The sequence below is a fragment of the Camelina sativa genome, chromosome 20 (genome assembly GCF_030686135.1).
Source record: "Camelina sativa cultivar CO46 ecotype springtype chromosome 20, ASM3068613v1".
NCBI lineage: Eukaryota > Viridiplantae > Streptophyta > Magnoliopsida > Brassicales > Brassicaceae > Camelina > Camelina sativa.
In genome coordinates, this window is record NC_141899.1 from 30,882,514 (window position 1) to 30,897,773 (window position 15,260).

The 15,260-nt window shown below is 38.0% G+C and overlaps 1 protein-coding gene, 1 long non-coding RNA gene and 2 pseudogenes across 3 annotated transcripts; 2 read left to right on the forward strand and 2 right to left on the reverse strand.

Annotated features, from left to right (window-relative positions):
* Positions 1-5,910: 5,910 nt before the first annotated feature.
* Positions 5,911-6,673, reverse strand: LOC147919670 (elongation factor Tu, chloroplastic-like). Its single transcript, XM_087504048.1, has 3 exons — positions 6,627-6,673; positions 6,457-6,512; positions 5,911-6,341 (listed from the first exon to the last, which is right to left on the reverse strand). Exons 1-3 carry the CDS (start codon positions 6,671-6,673, stop codon positions 5,911-5,913), a joined length of 534 nt encoding a protein of 177 aa, XP_087360174.1.
* Positions 6,674-10,188: 3,515 nt separating this feature from the next.
* Positions 10,189-11,568, forward strand: LOC147919671 (uncharacterized). Its single transcript, XR_015592688.1, has 2 exons — positions 10,189-10,389; positions 11,235-11,568. It is a non-coding gene; the product is annotated as an uncharacterized LOC147919671 (long non-coding RNA).
* Positions 11,569-12,285: 717 nt separating this feature from the next.
* Positions 12,286-12,755, forward strand: LOC147919672 (serine rich endogenous peptide 12-like; annotated as a pseudogene).
* A 123-nt stretch (positions 12,756-12,878) lies between these two features.
* On the reverse strand, positions 12,879-14,623 carry LOC104771635 (elongation factor Tu, chloroplastic pseudogene; annotated as a pseudogene). Its single transcript, XR_015592684.1, has one exon. The product of XR_015592684.1 is annotated as an elongation factor Tu, chloroplastic pseudogene (transcript).
* Between the last annotated feature and the right edge of the window lie 637 nt (positions 14,624-15,260).

The window sequence follows — 15,260 nt, forward strand, 5'->3', positions numbered from 1 at the left end:
GAGCCAGCTCTTTCTTCTGGTCAAACCAGTCCTATTAATCGTTTTATGTTTCCGTACATACATAATATATAGGAATAATCAAGAAATCTACACATTACCGATTTTGAATTATAATTCCATAAAAATTACATGAAATCTATTTATATTTTCTAAATCATTATGTGTACATGTCTTACCTTATAAGTTACTTACATAGTATTTAGTTTAAGATGTTCTTATTATTTTGGTATAGTGTCTGTATTTGTGTTAACTGTTAAGATATAATACATAAAGTTAATAAAAAGTGTATTTTTCTTGCATATATAGTGATTTGAATTTTTTAAAACAAACATATATTATTCAGTTAATATAAAAATGTGTGTTCAACATGCATATATAGTAAATTTACTGTATATAGTAAATTATATAATTTTAAGAAGTTTATAATTTATAACTGATATATCTAAATTTAATAAAAAGTTTAAAATTATAAATATTTAAACATATTAAATTTTCAAAATTACACAAAAGAGTTATATTACATGACGGGTTATATGACATTACAAGATTAAATTAATAATACTAAAAAAATAAACTATCAGTAATATGACATTTCAATATGGGTTAAATCCTCATTTTAATGTTTTAACAACACCAATATAAAATATGTCGAATCAAACTGATGTCAGTAAAATTGAATCAGTAAAATTAACAAAAGAATATTTTAGCAAAATTAATATTAAAATAGTACATTAACAAACAAAAAAAATAAACAAACTTATCCACGGTGTACCGCGAGTCATAATCTAGTTATTTTGGTATAGTGTCTGTATTTGTGTTAACTGTTAAGATATATGACGAGTAATCAAATCATTAATCTACTAGATATATATGTCTAACTAAGTAGGAGAATGATGAGTTATTATAAACAGAATGAGGGACCAGTAAGAGCATTGCAGAGTTAACAAGGTGGTGGACGTGATAATGCTGATGAACCTATCGCCAACGTTGATTACGGCAAATATTAATTTTCGTTTCCAGTTGGATGATATCTTATTTTATTTTGTTTTCTGCTGCTCGCTTATCTCGCCTCTTAAGTCTTATATCATCATATCATTCGTGTTTTAAAACGTTTTCACTGTTATAACATATTTATTTTCTTATACCATATTGGAACGTAATAATCTATATTTGTAAAAACTGAAGTCGTAGGGCTTTCCAGATCTTATGTTGGACCAGAAGCATCCACTTAAGCTCTTTATTTGATGGAGAAAATGAGGTTCACAAAGACCTTTTGCAATCTTATCTATAACAACCGACACTGTCTAAGCATATAAATGTGAGCTTTGAATTCAGATTGAAACCAGAGAATATATGACATTTTTTAACCTGAGTTTTCATACAAAATAGCAAAAAAAATAAGAAAAATAACACTACTTAATTTCAAATCAAATTTTCAAGAGTTTTCTGAATCAAACCAAACAAAAAAAGCAAGAAGCAAGAGCTCGCAACTCTCATTCGATAATGGACTGAATCACTCCAGCACCAACAGTCTTACTTCCTTCTCTAATAGCAAACCACAAGCAACAGGAACAATAAGCTCACAACAATCTTAACACGATCACCTAGCATAACCATCTTCGACTCCTCATCCTTATCATTCATAATCTTTGTGTTGTAAATGTTTGCTTCATATGGGCTTATTTGGTCTGAACCAAGAACTGGGCCTCTATTGGTGTGAAGTCCATACAGGATCCGTGTTGTGTGGCCTGCAGGACTAAACCGACATAAGCTCTAGGGTTTCACTATAAAAGGGAAACTAGGGTTGAAGAAACATGTATGCTGAAGAAAGCCGCAGAGTACGCACTAAATAAGCTGGAGGTACATTGGTGACGGCTGTAGGGCACAGCGCAGGGCGCTGTGCATGGCAGACGCAGAGACGCAGGGCGTAGTGCAGAGAGCATGCGCAGGGTGTCGTACATGGAGCTTGAAGCTGTGCGCAGAACCATGATAAAGGAGCAGAAGCTCGGCTGGGGTCGAAGGGCTGAGAGTCGGACATAACCTTGTCTAGGTTTAAGGTGTCTTCAGGACACTCTGATGAGAGACGAAGGTGGAGCTGCTTCTTTGGGGTTATGGAGGTGTTTATGGGTTATACATGGAGAGGAGAGCTGAACCAGAGACAGAGAAAGAGAAAGAAGAAAAGCTAGATCTATTATGTGTTTTCTTCTTCAGGTTCTCTGTAGTTGTTAGTTCTCTAAGCTTGTATATGTAATACTATGTAAAACCTTGGTTGATTGATAGTGGATGTTTGTGGGAGAAGGTTCCCACACGAGATGTACCCTCTGCATGAGGGGAACTCGTTAAATCTCTGTGTTATGTTTATGTTATGCAAACTGATCTGTGAAGTAGAAGAGGAGTAGGGGCAGAGTCGCGGTCTGTGGTTCACTACAGAGGTGAATCAGGGTCTGCGATTCTCAACAAGTGGTATCAGAGCATAGGCTCAGGAATTCACAGACTCAGGCATGACGCTAAAAGCATACAAGGAGGATCCGGAGACTGTTGTAGAAGACTCGAAGGTTGAATCAATTATGGGGTTGGTTTAAGGTGGAGTTATCTGCAGTATTTGATTCAGGTTCATGGATGGATGTGTGAAGGTGATTTGCACATGGCTGTGAAGAAGGAATTGAAGCATCATCCATAAGGCTCAAAACTTATCAAAACAGGAGTTCAGTTTTCTGCTGCGGTCACAAGGTACATGTGATGTTCTGTTTTGAAGCTTCTGAATACTCAAAGCTGTTTCAGTTTATGGAATCTAGACACTAGGAGAACGCAAGGATGTAGACGTCTTCAACTATTGAAAAGTCAGTTTTTGGTTGTTGAAAGTCTGTGTAGTGGTGTTCAGAAATTGGTTGAAGGTACAACTATTGGAGTCATAGATTTACTAAGGGACGCCTTCAAAAGTAAATCTGTGTAAGAGGGTTGTTAGGTCAGCTAGTTGTGTCAAAGATTCAGATGAGTATGAAGATGGACCAGGCAATTAGTGTTGAAGTGGTCAGATTTGAGAGGTGTTGGGTGAATGGTGAAGTCTCAGGAATGGATCAGGTTGTTAGAGATTTGAAAGGACTACAATCAAGGTAGGTCTACAGAGAATGGGAATGCAGAAGAGTACCAAGAGTCGAAGTTGCAGCCAATGCGATTTTATTTGTCAAGGTGGAGTTGGTTCTTCAAGGTGACTTAAAATCTCTGGAAGACTTTTGTAGACGTTGCAGGACTGTGCAAGAGTTTGCAAGTAAGTGCAAGAATCTACAAGGCTGGCGGAAGGTGACTGGGGTTAGGTTTTGCATTGAGAAGAGAATCAGAAACAGAAAAGTTTTGGTTCGCCTGTTTGCATCTACAGAGATGATCTGGTGGATGAATCTTCTGAAGGTATCACTTGTAGGAAGTTTAAGTGTTTGTTGACACTTAATAAGGAAGCATGTGAGTATAAGGGGAGGATTCAAGTAGATCTCTGGTGGTTAAAGATGCAGGTTATGATAGACAAGACTAGTAGAAGACTAGTGGGTCTAGCAACATCATTAAGTTTTCTCAGGAGAGTCACTTACACAAAGGTTAAGTGAGGATTCATCAATGGTAAAGACATGTCAAGTTGTATTGATGAATGGTGAGAAAAGGTATGATGCTGGTACCAAGGTTCTTCTTGGTAAGGTCTACAAACGTGAAGAACTATTGCAGGGTTATGTTAACCGTAGGTGTGGCTTCAGGGATTCTAGAGTGAAGCACTAAAGGCTGTTACAAGGAGACTAGCAGAGGTTTTTAAGCTGTTGGTCGGACATCTGTTTTAACATGAGGTTGAACAGGAGGTTGTACTGTCAGATCGTACAAGCTGGATTCAAGAATCAATTGGTTAAACAGATGGGATGTAAACTCAATCTCAAGAGTAATGCATTGGGTTGAGATTGTTTACATGATGAATCATAGATTGTTTCAGGATTGAAGCATGTATGATTCATGTGTTCTGCATGAGATTCAAGGAAGTTTGGTTCAAGCTCAGTGCACATGAGGGGAATCAAAGGTCGACCAAGTGAATCAGGTTGCAGACGGATACAAATGATATACAATCATGATAACAGGTCTGTGGTATTTATCAAAAACCATGGAAGAGGTTGTGTGATTGTTGTAATCGTGTTCTGAGAGGTTGATGTCTCAGGTTTTACTAGTTCTAAAAGTTTCAAGATCAAGGTTCCATAAGCAAGCAAGGTGTTACTTGCGGGTGAATTAGAAGTTCTGGTTCTAGGTGGAGCTGTTGTGAGGAACAGGAGAATTGAGTAAAGGTCTTCATAAGTGTTTCTAAGACCAGGAGAAACAAGGTTGAAGAAGATGATTCGTGTAAGGAGTGACACGAACTTGTTGGGACAGCTGAAGAGCATCATAAGCTATTCAGAGAAGCTGTCAAGAACAAGGTGAAGCTGTATTGCTTTGCAAACTGAAATTTCAGAAAGTCCGAACATAGGGACAATCATGACAGTCTAAAGATTTGATAGGTGCTGGGAATTTCAGAGCAATAGAGGATGGCATTGAAGAACACAAAGGAACATTAAACGGTTGGTTGTGTTCTGTATTGATTATCAAGAAACAAGGTTGTAAGGGTTTCTTCAGTTGTCGGGTTCAGTGGTCGGAGTTCGTCTGCAAGTCGGATTACAGTCATCAGAAGAAGGAAGCTTGAGGGAGAGTCGCGAATCTCTTTAAGTTTCTGAAGATGAAATTAAAAATTCCTAAGGTGGACAAAAGATAAGGATCATTGGGAGTTGCAGGTTCTACAGGAGAAGACAAGCTTTGTTTTTCTTTTCAGGAAAGAATCAACACAAAGGAGATTTTGTGAGTTGGACCAAATGAAGCAAAAGGTGGAGTTTGTTGTAAATGTTTGCATCATATGGGCTTATTTGGTCTGAACCAAGAACTGGGCCTCTATTGGTGTGAAGCCCATACAGGATCCGTGTTGTGTGGCCTGCAAGACTAAACCGACATAAGCTCTAGGGTTTTACTATAAAAGGGAAACTAGGGTTGAAGAAACATGTATGCTGAAGAAAACCGCAGAGCACGCACTAAATAAGCTGGAGGTACATTGGTGACGGCTGTAGGGCACAGCGCAGGGCGCTGTGCATGGCAGACGCAGAGACGCAGGGCGCAGTGCAGAGAGCATGCGCAGGGTGTCGTACATGGAGCTTGAAGCTGTGCGCAGAACCATGATAAAGGAGCAGACGCTCGGCTGGGGTCGAAGGGCTGAGAGTCGGACATAACCTTGTCTAGGTTTAAGGTGTCTTCATGACACTCTGATGAGAGACGAAGGTGGAGCTGCTTCTTTGGGGTTATGGAGGTGTTTATGGGTCATACATGGAGAGGAGAGCTGAACCAGAGACAGAGAAAGAGGAAGAAGAAAAGCTAGATCTATTATGTGTTTTCTTCTTCAGGTTCTCTGTAGTTGTTAGTTCTCTAAGCTTGTATATGTAATACTATGTAAAACCTTGGTTGATTGATAGTGGATATTTGTGGGAGAAGGTTCCCACACGAGATGTACCCTCTGCACGAGGGGAACTCGTTAAATCTTTGTGTTATGTTTATGTTATGCAAACTGATCTGTGAAGTAGAAGAGAAGTAGGGGCAGAGTCGCGGTCTGCGGTTCACTACAAAGGTGAATCGGGGTCTGCAATTCTCAACACTTTGTCACTTTACCAGTAACATCAGTTGTCCTCATGTAAAACTGCGGTCTATTGATGGGCTCATAAGTGACAAACGGCCCACTCGGGATAGGAAGCCGTTTTGTATACAAAAGGCTGATATACAAAGAGGTATGCATGGTTTTGGCTTGGCCTGGGTCGATTACTCCATATCCTAAGTTTGAAGCGATTGTATATGTTTTGTAGCCTGGGTCCATTACCCGAGTGGGCCAGAGATAATAGGAATATCATCACCGTTAAACTCATAAGACGATAAAAGCTCACGAACCTCAAGCTCAACAAGCTCTAGAAGCTCAGCATCATCAACTTGATCTTCTTTATTAAGAAACACAACCATATCAGGAACACCAACTTGCTTAGCCAACAAGATATGTTCTTTAATCTGCGGCATTGTTCCATCAGCACCAGAGACAACGAGGATAGCACAGTCCATCTGTGCAGCACTAGTGATCAGGTTCTTGACGTAATCAGCGTGACCAGGACAATCAACATGAGCGTAATGACGATTCTCTGTTACGTACTCAACCGTGGCGGTGTTGATTGTGATACCACGAGCTCTTTCGTCAGGAGTTGTGTAGTGACCCGCACCAAGGGGTACGTACCCGAATAAAATTTTTGAAGAAAAGACTGGAAAAGAACTCAGAAAGATGGAGAAGGAAAAATATTGGAGAATGACTGAGAGATTTATGGAGAAAAATTGTTAAGATGCAAAACGGCCGATAACCAAGGACCGGACGTGTACCATCGGACCAACGAGGAAAATGATTGATGGTCAAGGGGAATGCTTTGACGGAAGACCTAAAAACTAAAAAGAAGAGGTATGGTCAACCCAAAAACGAGAGAAGTCGAAGAACGAACACTAGAAATGGACTGGCCATGTACCAGCCGACCAGTTCACGAAGGACCGTTCACCATGGACGAGAGTGTCGTTCATCAAGGACGAGGGGAACGATCACCATGGACCAGTGTACCGAGGAACTATCGATGGGGAATCTGCAATACAAGAGGAACATACCAAGGGGTCGAGCCAAATGCATCATGCGGGTAGAAACCGGGAAGGAACACCCGCGATGCCACGTGTTTCATTCAAAGAAGACCAGAATAAAATATTACGCAGGACTCGGAAAGGAACACCCGCAATGCCACTTGTCCCACACAGAGAAGGCCAAAATAAAATAATATGGGGGAAAGGTCAACAGTCCCTGGTTTGTTGCGTGCATCTCACGCGCGCGAGTGGGCGTCACGCGCGCAGGATTGGTCCGCCCAACGACACGTGTTGCTGCATGCACCACTCAATTGACAAGTGTTGGAACTGAGAGAACAAAGGTCCCATGCAGCCAAGGGTGCCATGCGCCTATATATACCACCCTTTGATCTTCATTTGCAATTTTAGAACAAAATAAAAAATCTTCAAAACTCTCTCTAAAATTCGATCAAGCTTTGGCTGAGATCAAGAGCTGTGGTTGAAGAAGGTTGAGGGCGAGCAAAGAAGGCTGAAGGAAGAGGAATTGCTGTCAGATCTGCGGTGTAGTAAAGCTGAATCATTCAATCTTTTGCTTATATTCACTGTGAATTGCGGTTGTGTGTGGAGCTCTAAAGCTTTTATATCACTCCTTGTGTGCTTTGCTTGAATTGCATAATATTCTTTGTCGGATTCATGTAGACTAGCTTAGCTTTAAGTAGACTTGCATGCTTAATCTTGATAGATTGCATGAAGTCTTAAGAAGCTTTGAATTGGTGTTGCATGATCGGTTGCATGCATAAATTTGAGGAGTTGAATCATGTTTACTTGATGGAATTGATTGCAAGAATTTTCTTGCATAATTTTTGTTTAAAAGGACTGCATGCATGATTAAATTAATGGGGAAAAAATTATCTAAGTTTACAAGATGAGATAGTATAATTGATGGATTTAAATTGTAATATTTCTTGCATAAAATTGGATATGAAGGCTTGCATGCATGAATAAAATTGATGAAAAGCAAGCTAAGTTTACTTGATGAGAAAGTTTACTGGTTGGTTAAGTGGCACTATTTTTGTGCATAAAAATGACATGCATACATGTAGGACAATCTTAAGATGCTTGATTTTTATTCTTGCTTATGATTGTTGTGGAATTTCTTGCTTGATTTTCTTACAAATTATTGCTTGATTTTCCTTGCTTGAAATCGTTTGGTTGTCTAGAAGTACTTAATTCTTTGTGTTGTTTAACCTAGAATTATTGTAATTGTTCTAGCTAGTTCGCGAATTATATGTTTCGGTTCGTAGCTAGGACTAGAGGTCGATCTTCTGTTCCCGAAAAGTGTAATGAGGAAGTCCATTGAGTTAATCCTAAGTGATCTCACAACACGTACATTTCGGTGCCTAGCTAGCTACTAGCCTGAACTGCTGCATGACGATGCGGCCAAGCGAATCTGGTTGGTTACCTTTGTGGTTTCAACGCGGAAGGTGTGTTGGGATGTGACAGATTATTGAAGGTCCGAGGGAGTAAAGAGTTTAGATTAATTCGAGTTATTTTGATTTAAGTCTAGTCGTCTTTGCTTATCGTTTCTTGCAGATGGATGTGGCATGGTTTCCTAGAACGTATGAAGTGTCTCGATTAATCGAGTTCCTTGATTGTTTCTAGCTTTCATTGTTTGTTGCCTACTGCTTGACTTTACTCTTCCGCGTTGTGTTTATGTTTACTTGATGTTGTGGGGTAGTTGGGTGGGACATTGCATGTTAGAGGGGAACCCAGCTCACTAAGTAATCTTAGATTACTCATGATATTATTTTGTCTTGCAGGAAAGTTTAAGGTGAGACTTTAGAGGTTGGGGCAGCTAGGAAACCGGCTAAGGTGTTTTCATGCTGTTTTGCAAAACCTTGCCTTCTAATATGTTTTCTTTGAAAAGTATCCAACTATTTTACTTTGGTATTTTTTTTTGATTAAAAAAATGTACTTAAAGTAAATAAAAGGATTTTGGAAGTATTCGGACAAGTGAAATGGTATTTGGCCTAGTCCAGGCCAACACAACGCCGCGGACGTACCAAGGGTTGAAAAGCCTAAGGGGCGTTCATAGTGGGAAGGCATCACCGGTGAACTGACTGAGGGACCTGATCCATTGTTGGAACCTCGGCCGGATCGTAGGCGGTCGTCTTCATCGTAGCGTCCCGGGCCGGTCTGTAGTTTGTCCGGCCATAGGACGGTTCGAGGGCGTTACAGGGGATGTTGTGGTTGTTGTTGTGGTGGTGATGGAGAGGGATGTGATTGAAGGGAGGAAAGAGGAAGAGAGAGTTAAGGATTCTGGTTTAATGTAGATGGATAGAGAAGTGAAGGAATTGAGGAGTTTAGTGGAGGTAGAAGAAGCGGCGGGTGATGAAACTGCCATTGAATTGGAGCAGAGAAGAGAATTAGGGTTTTTGTTTTAGTGAATTTGGGGGAAGAGAGTGGAGAGATTTTGTGAAGAGAGTGTTTTATATTTAGGCCTGAACCACTCCATCCACCAATGGTTTGTTCGATAGCCATTTGCCAGTCCAGAACTTAATCGAGTGACCATCCCCTAGTACTCAACGAAGCCCCTGAACAATCACATCTCGCAGACCCATTCCCACTCTCCTCCACGTTGAAGACCAACTGCTCTTCACCAAAAGCCAACTCCAATCTTGAGAATCTGTCACCTTATATTTACAACGAAGCACACATGCCCATAGCCCTTCCTTGTCATGCAGAAGGCGCCATCCCACTTTGGCTATAAGGGCTCTATTCGTTTATATATCTCTTCTTGTTTTGGTGTCTACTGTCTATTCTAAAACGAACATGCATTATTGTGTATAGCAAAGATATAGACAGTCATATTAAAACTAGAGAGAACATATGACATTTGGATTCAGCCGAAATCCAAAACCAAAACTAACTGCGAACACACTGAAGAGTATACATTTGGTTTACCGTTTACGAGGAAACAAAACTAAAAAGTAAACAAAGAGCAAGAACAAGCTCACTGGCGAAAAGTCTTTACATACTATTTCTCATAGATTCCCATCCCACATCAGCTGGTTTTACCTACCTAATAAAATATATTTGGAATTATCGACACTTATATAATCAAAACCGCGTGGCCGTTTGATTGCTTGTTATCTAGTGATCGGTTTTGACTATCCCTAATATACCGTAAGAGCTTATTTTAATATTTGTCTCACATTCAACCAAAAACAATCTCTGATTCAAATCTGTGGACTGTACATATGTGGGTTTAAGCTCACGAGTCATTCAAATTTTTTAATTAGAGGTCTAATACCATTGATGATAAGATTGGATATAAGCTAGGATCTTGAATCACTATTTTCTAGAGAAGTTATAGTCAATCAGAAACAAAAGGGGCTAATATTTTATACGTTTATAATTTGTTTTTATTAGAACAAGAGGGTCAACTTATTAAAGATTAATGACTAGTGGAGCAAATTAATAATTAGGTTTGAATTTGTTTACGTTTCTATCCTGGAAAGGACCCTTCTTCATACGAGTACATAAATGAAAGTCCAAGATAATGAAAATGAAAGTTTAAAGAAAAATCATATCAAGATATGAGCAAAATAATGTTTGGTCAAGTACTAATTGTGCTTCTTCTTCTCGGCACCCACCTTTGCCGTACCGAGTCAGCTCATCCCTATGGTCAACAACCATTCCTCCAAACAGGTTCGTGTTTCCTTACATACATAATATGCATACATACACACACACACACACACACACAAATTCACATATTTATAGGACTTGTTGAACAGGTCTCTAAGTAGCACTGAAACCGGTACTAGAACTAGAAATAAGTACGGAAACGGGAACGGGAAACGATAGTAAAAATTTTTTAGATATGGGTACGACATGAAACTGAAACATATAAGAAAATAAATACATACCTTGAGTGAAAGGTGATTAGAAAAGCTAATGGAAAAAAGAGAAAAAAAAAACGTTTAGAAAGTAGAAAAAACGTGAAGAGATATAAATATGCTTATGAATTGTGATAAGGTTGCTCAAAAAGAAATGAAATGAAAGGGATGCAAATATAGGTAAGGTCTAGTATAATTTACATGAAAAAATACATGTATATTTATATATAAGATTGTTGTTCAAAAAAAAAAAAAAAAAAATTTATATATAAGACTTGTTCGAACATTTCAAAGCTTTAGTTGTTAATTATAGCTGAAGCTGCCTAAATAGTTATAGTTCAATGATTTTTTACTGTTTCTTGTTAACAGTTATATATAGCTAGCTCAATAATTTATAGTTATAGTTATAGTTAACTAATTAGTTACGTTAATTAGTTTCATTGGCATGCATATGTTGTAGATTCTATTTTAGAAGAGTCATAACGTTTTCCTCATTTTACATTTTTAGTTTTAGATGTTCTTACTTTTTGTTTATAAAAGTTTAGACATGTTTTTTTTCATATACAAAGTGTCTGCGTATATGTTAATAAATAAGACGAGTAATCATTAATCTAGTACTAAGTCTAACTATAACTGAATAAAATTAAAATGAAGGGAGGAGAATGATGAGTTATTATATGCGGATTGAGGGACCAGTAAGACCATCGCAGAGCCAAACAGCTGGTGGAAAAATTTCTAATGATGATCCTTCCAGTCCCACCGATTAGTTTTTCGGTTTCTCTTCAATTTCCAGTTTCATGAAATCTTGAATTTTTACTTTCTGTTGCTTTTGCTTCAACTGACCGTAATCTATATGTCGTAGTTTACGTGATATTTCCGTTGTTTCTAGTACCAAAATTTCTGTTACCGCCTCATCATGTTAAAATCTAAGAACGTATAGTTATTTTCATAAAACATTTGGGACGTAATTTATATTTATATTTGTCAAGTACTGATGTCATGCGATTTTCCATAACGTTTGTGTATACATGTACCAAGTAGATCATATCTTCTCTTTCACGGTGGAAGTTCCACCAGATCAGCATCTCTTGATTCGTAAGATTGGTGCCTTTTAAGTTTTTAATTAAGATATGGGAGAAACTTAGAATAATCTCTGGAACCTATGGAACGATAAATATTTTTGCCAATTCAAGACACTCAAAGTGACTGACCATGATTGAAAAAGTACTGGAAATAATCAGACATCAATCTTCCAACCCTAATGATACATAATGTAATTGTAAATACTATATAAATTGGTTATACAAGGAAAACAAAAAGGGGATTTGGTTTAAGATGACTAATCACATCACCGATTCACATTTGCTAGGAGCTATGAAACAATTAATGGATAATATCATAATAAGATCGGATCTGAACTATTTTTTTCACAATACTTTGTAAAGAAGAATGGTCAAAAAGTGAACAACAAAAAAGGATTATATCTTATTTTTATAAGTAGTAATATTAATTGTTTGTTTTTACAAGAACAAGAGGGTCAACTTGTTAAAGGTATTATTGACTAGTGGAGAAAATATAAAAGGGCCAACTTGAATATGTTTAGGTTTTTATTTGTTTCATTCTATTGTGAAACGTCCCCTCCGCCCTTTCAATTACATAAATACGAGTCTAGCCTCTAAAGTCAAGTAGAAATAAAGATCGAGAGATGAGAAACACAATATCTTAAAACAATGAGTCAAGTGCTAATTGTGCTTCTTCTCCTTTGCACCGTCCTTTGCCGTACCGAGTCAGCTCTTCCTTCTGTTCACCAATCAGTCCTACTAACCGGTTTGTGTTTCCTTAATATTTCATGGATTTTTTTTTTTGGTATAGTGTCTGTATAGGTGTTGATAAATATGAGTAATCAAATCATTAATTAATCTACTGTGTCTAACTAGGTAGGAGAATGATGGGTTATTATAAACAGAATGAGGGGCCAGTAAGACCATCGCAGAGCCAACAAGGTGGTGGACGTGATACTGCTGATGATCCTAACGTTGATTACGGCAAATATTAATTTTCTTTTTCTTCTGCTTTTTAAGTACTGATATTTCAAGAGTTTTCTGAATAAAAAAAATTCAAGAGTGTAACATTTGAATCGTTTTCATTTAAAATATTGGAACGTACGGCTTTACAGATCTTATGTGACCAGAAGCATCCACCGAATCTCTTGAGAATGAGGTTCATAGAGACGTATAGGGAGTTGGGACCTTATCTTTAACAACCAAACACTCTAAGCATATAAATGTGAGCTTTGAATTCAGAATTGAAACCAGAGAATATATGACATTTTTTTATCCTGAGTTTTCATACAAAATAGCGAAAAAAAGAAGAAAAATAACACTACTTATTTTCAAATCAAATTTTCAACAGTTTACTGAATCAAAACCAAACAAAAAAAGCAAGAAGCAAGAGCTCGCAAGTCACTCGCTATTGCGAAACTCTCATTCGATAATGGACTGAATCACTCCAGCACCAACAGTCTTACCTCCTTCTCTAATAGCAAACCTCATCCCTTGTTCACAAGCAACAGGCACAATAAGCTCAACAACAATCTTAACCCTATCACCTGGCATAACCATCTTCGACTCCTCATCCTTATCATTCATAATCTTTGTCACTTTACCAGTAACATCAGTCGTCCTCATGTAAAACTGCGGTCTATACCCAGCGAAAAACGGCGAATGTCTTCCTCCTTCTTCCTTCTTCAAAACATACACAATCGCTTCAAACTTAGTATGCGGAGTAATCGATCCCGGCTTAGCCAAAACCATACCTCTTTGTATATCAGCCTTTTGTATACCCCTAAGCAACAAACCCACATTATCACCAGCCATTGCTTCATCAAGAATCTTCTGAAACATTTCCACACCCGTAACCGTATAGTTCCTAGTCTCTCTCAACCCCACCAAATCAACAGTCTCCCCAACCTTAACCGTACCTCTTTCGACACGACCAGTAGCAACCGTACCACGGCCAGTAATCGAAAACACATCTTCAACCGCAAGCAAAAACGGCAACTCGGTTTGCCTAGTCGGAATAGGGATATAACTATCAACAGAATCCATAAGCTCATAAATCTTATCTACCCATTTGTTCTCACCTCTCTTAACATTAGGATTCTCAGTAAGAGTCTCAACAGCTAACAAAGCAGAGCCAGAGATAATAGGAATATCATCACCATTAAACTCGTAGGAAGATAAAAGCTCACGAACCTCAAGCTCAACAAGCTCTAGAAGCTCAGCATCATCAACTTGATCTTCTTTATTAAGAAACACAACCATATCAGGAACACCAACTTGCTTAGCCAACAAGATATGTTCTTTAGTCTGCGGCATTGGTCCATCAGCACCAGAGACAACGAGGATAGCACCATCCATCTGAGCAGCACCAGTGATCATGTTCTTGACGTAATCAGCGTGACCAGGACAATCAACATGAGCGTAATGCCGATTCTCTGTTTCGTACTCGACCGTGGCGGTGTTGATTGTGATACCACGAGCTCGTTCTTCAGGAGCTGCGTCTATCTCGTCGTATTTTTTGGCTACGCTGTTTCCCATTGAGGCTAAAGCCATGGTTAGAGCTGCGGTTAGTGTTGTTTTGCCATGGTCGACGTGACCTATTGTTCCGATGTTGACGTGTGGTTTCTTGCGTTCGAATTTTCCTCTGGCGGCGCGTACGGTGAAGGCGCGGCGGAGACGGTGAGGGGATATTGTTGTGGTGGTGGTGGTGGTGGTGATGGAGAGGGATGTGATTGAAGGGAGGAAGGAGGAAGAGAGAGTTAAGGATTGTGGTTTAATGGAGATGGATGGAGAAGTGAAGGAATTGAGGAGTTTAGTTGAGGAAGAAGAAGCGGCGGGTGATGAAATCGCCATTGAATTGGAGCAGACGAGAGAATTAGGGTTTTGGTTTTGGTTTTGGTGAATTTGGGGGAAGAGAGTGGAGAGATTTTGTGAAGAGAGTGTTTTTATATTTAGGCCTGAAGAAGGCAAGGAGGCAAAAAAGAAAATGAGAGGCTCTTATTTAGTTTTATCCGTTGCATTGTCTGCCAATCTTTTTTATTATTTATTTATTATTGAAATTGAAGAAACATATGACAGAATAATGAAATTATTGATTTTTCTTTTCTTTTTAGGTTTTACAGATAGTGTATTTTTTTTTTAAATGGGTTAAGTAATGAAATGAGTAAGATATAAATTATTTATCGGATAGAGGAAATTAGGATTTTGAGTTTGAGGAATTACTGATAAGTTTAGATATTGGATCAATTTGGGAATATTTTAAGTAGTTTTATAACTGAGCTATATAGGCTGAAATGGTGATTTTTAGTATAATTATAAAATGTATATATCTTTTTGGTCGAGACCATCAAAACAATTTAAACTATTTTTGTTTCACAAAAAAAAATCATTATTGGACAATCAGGTAAACTCATTTACTGTGTTTTAAATAATTTATTACTTTCTCCCTTTTACAAACAAAAAAAATCATTTTACGGTTTTATTTTTCGTTTTATGGAAAATATCATTTTATATTTTTAATGTATTATTAATATCTATTCTTCATTTTATTCTTATTATTTTTGTTTTTATTTAAAAAAATAAAATTTTTGTGACTTTATAAAAAGTATAATTGGAAAGA

Coding starts and splice junctions, on each gene's coding strand:
- LOC147919670 (XM_087504048.1), bottom strand. CDS start 6,673: ATGGTGATCGTTCCCCTCGTCCTTGATGAACGACACTCTCGTCCATG. Junction 6,513..6,626: donor GAACGACACTCTCGTCCATG/GTGAACGGTCCT, acceptor TTTAGTTTTTAG/GTCTTCCGTCAAAGCATTCC. Junction 6,342..6,456: donor TTTTCCTCGTTGGTCCGATG/GTACACGTCCGG, acceptor GTTCTTTTCCAG/TCTTTTCTTCAAAAATTTTA.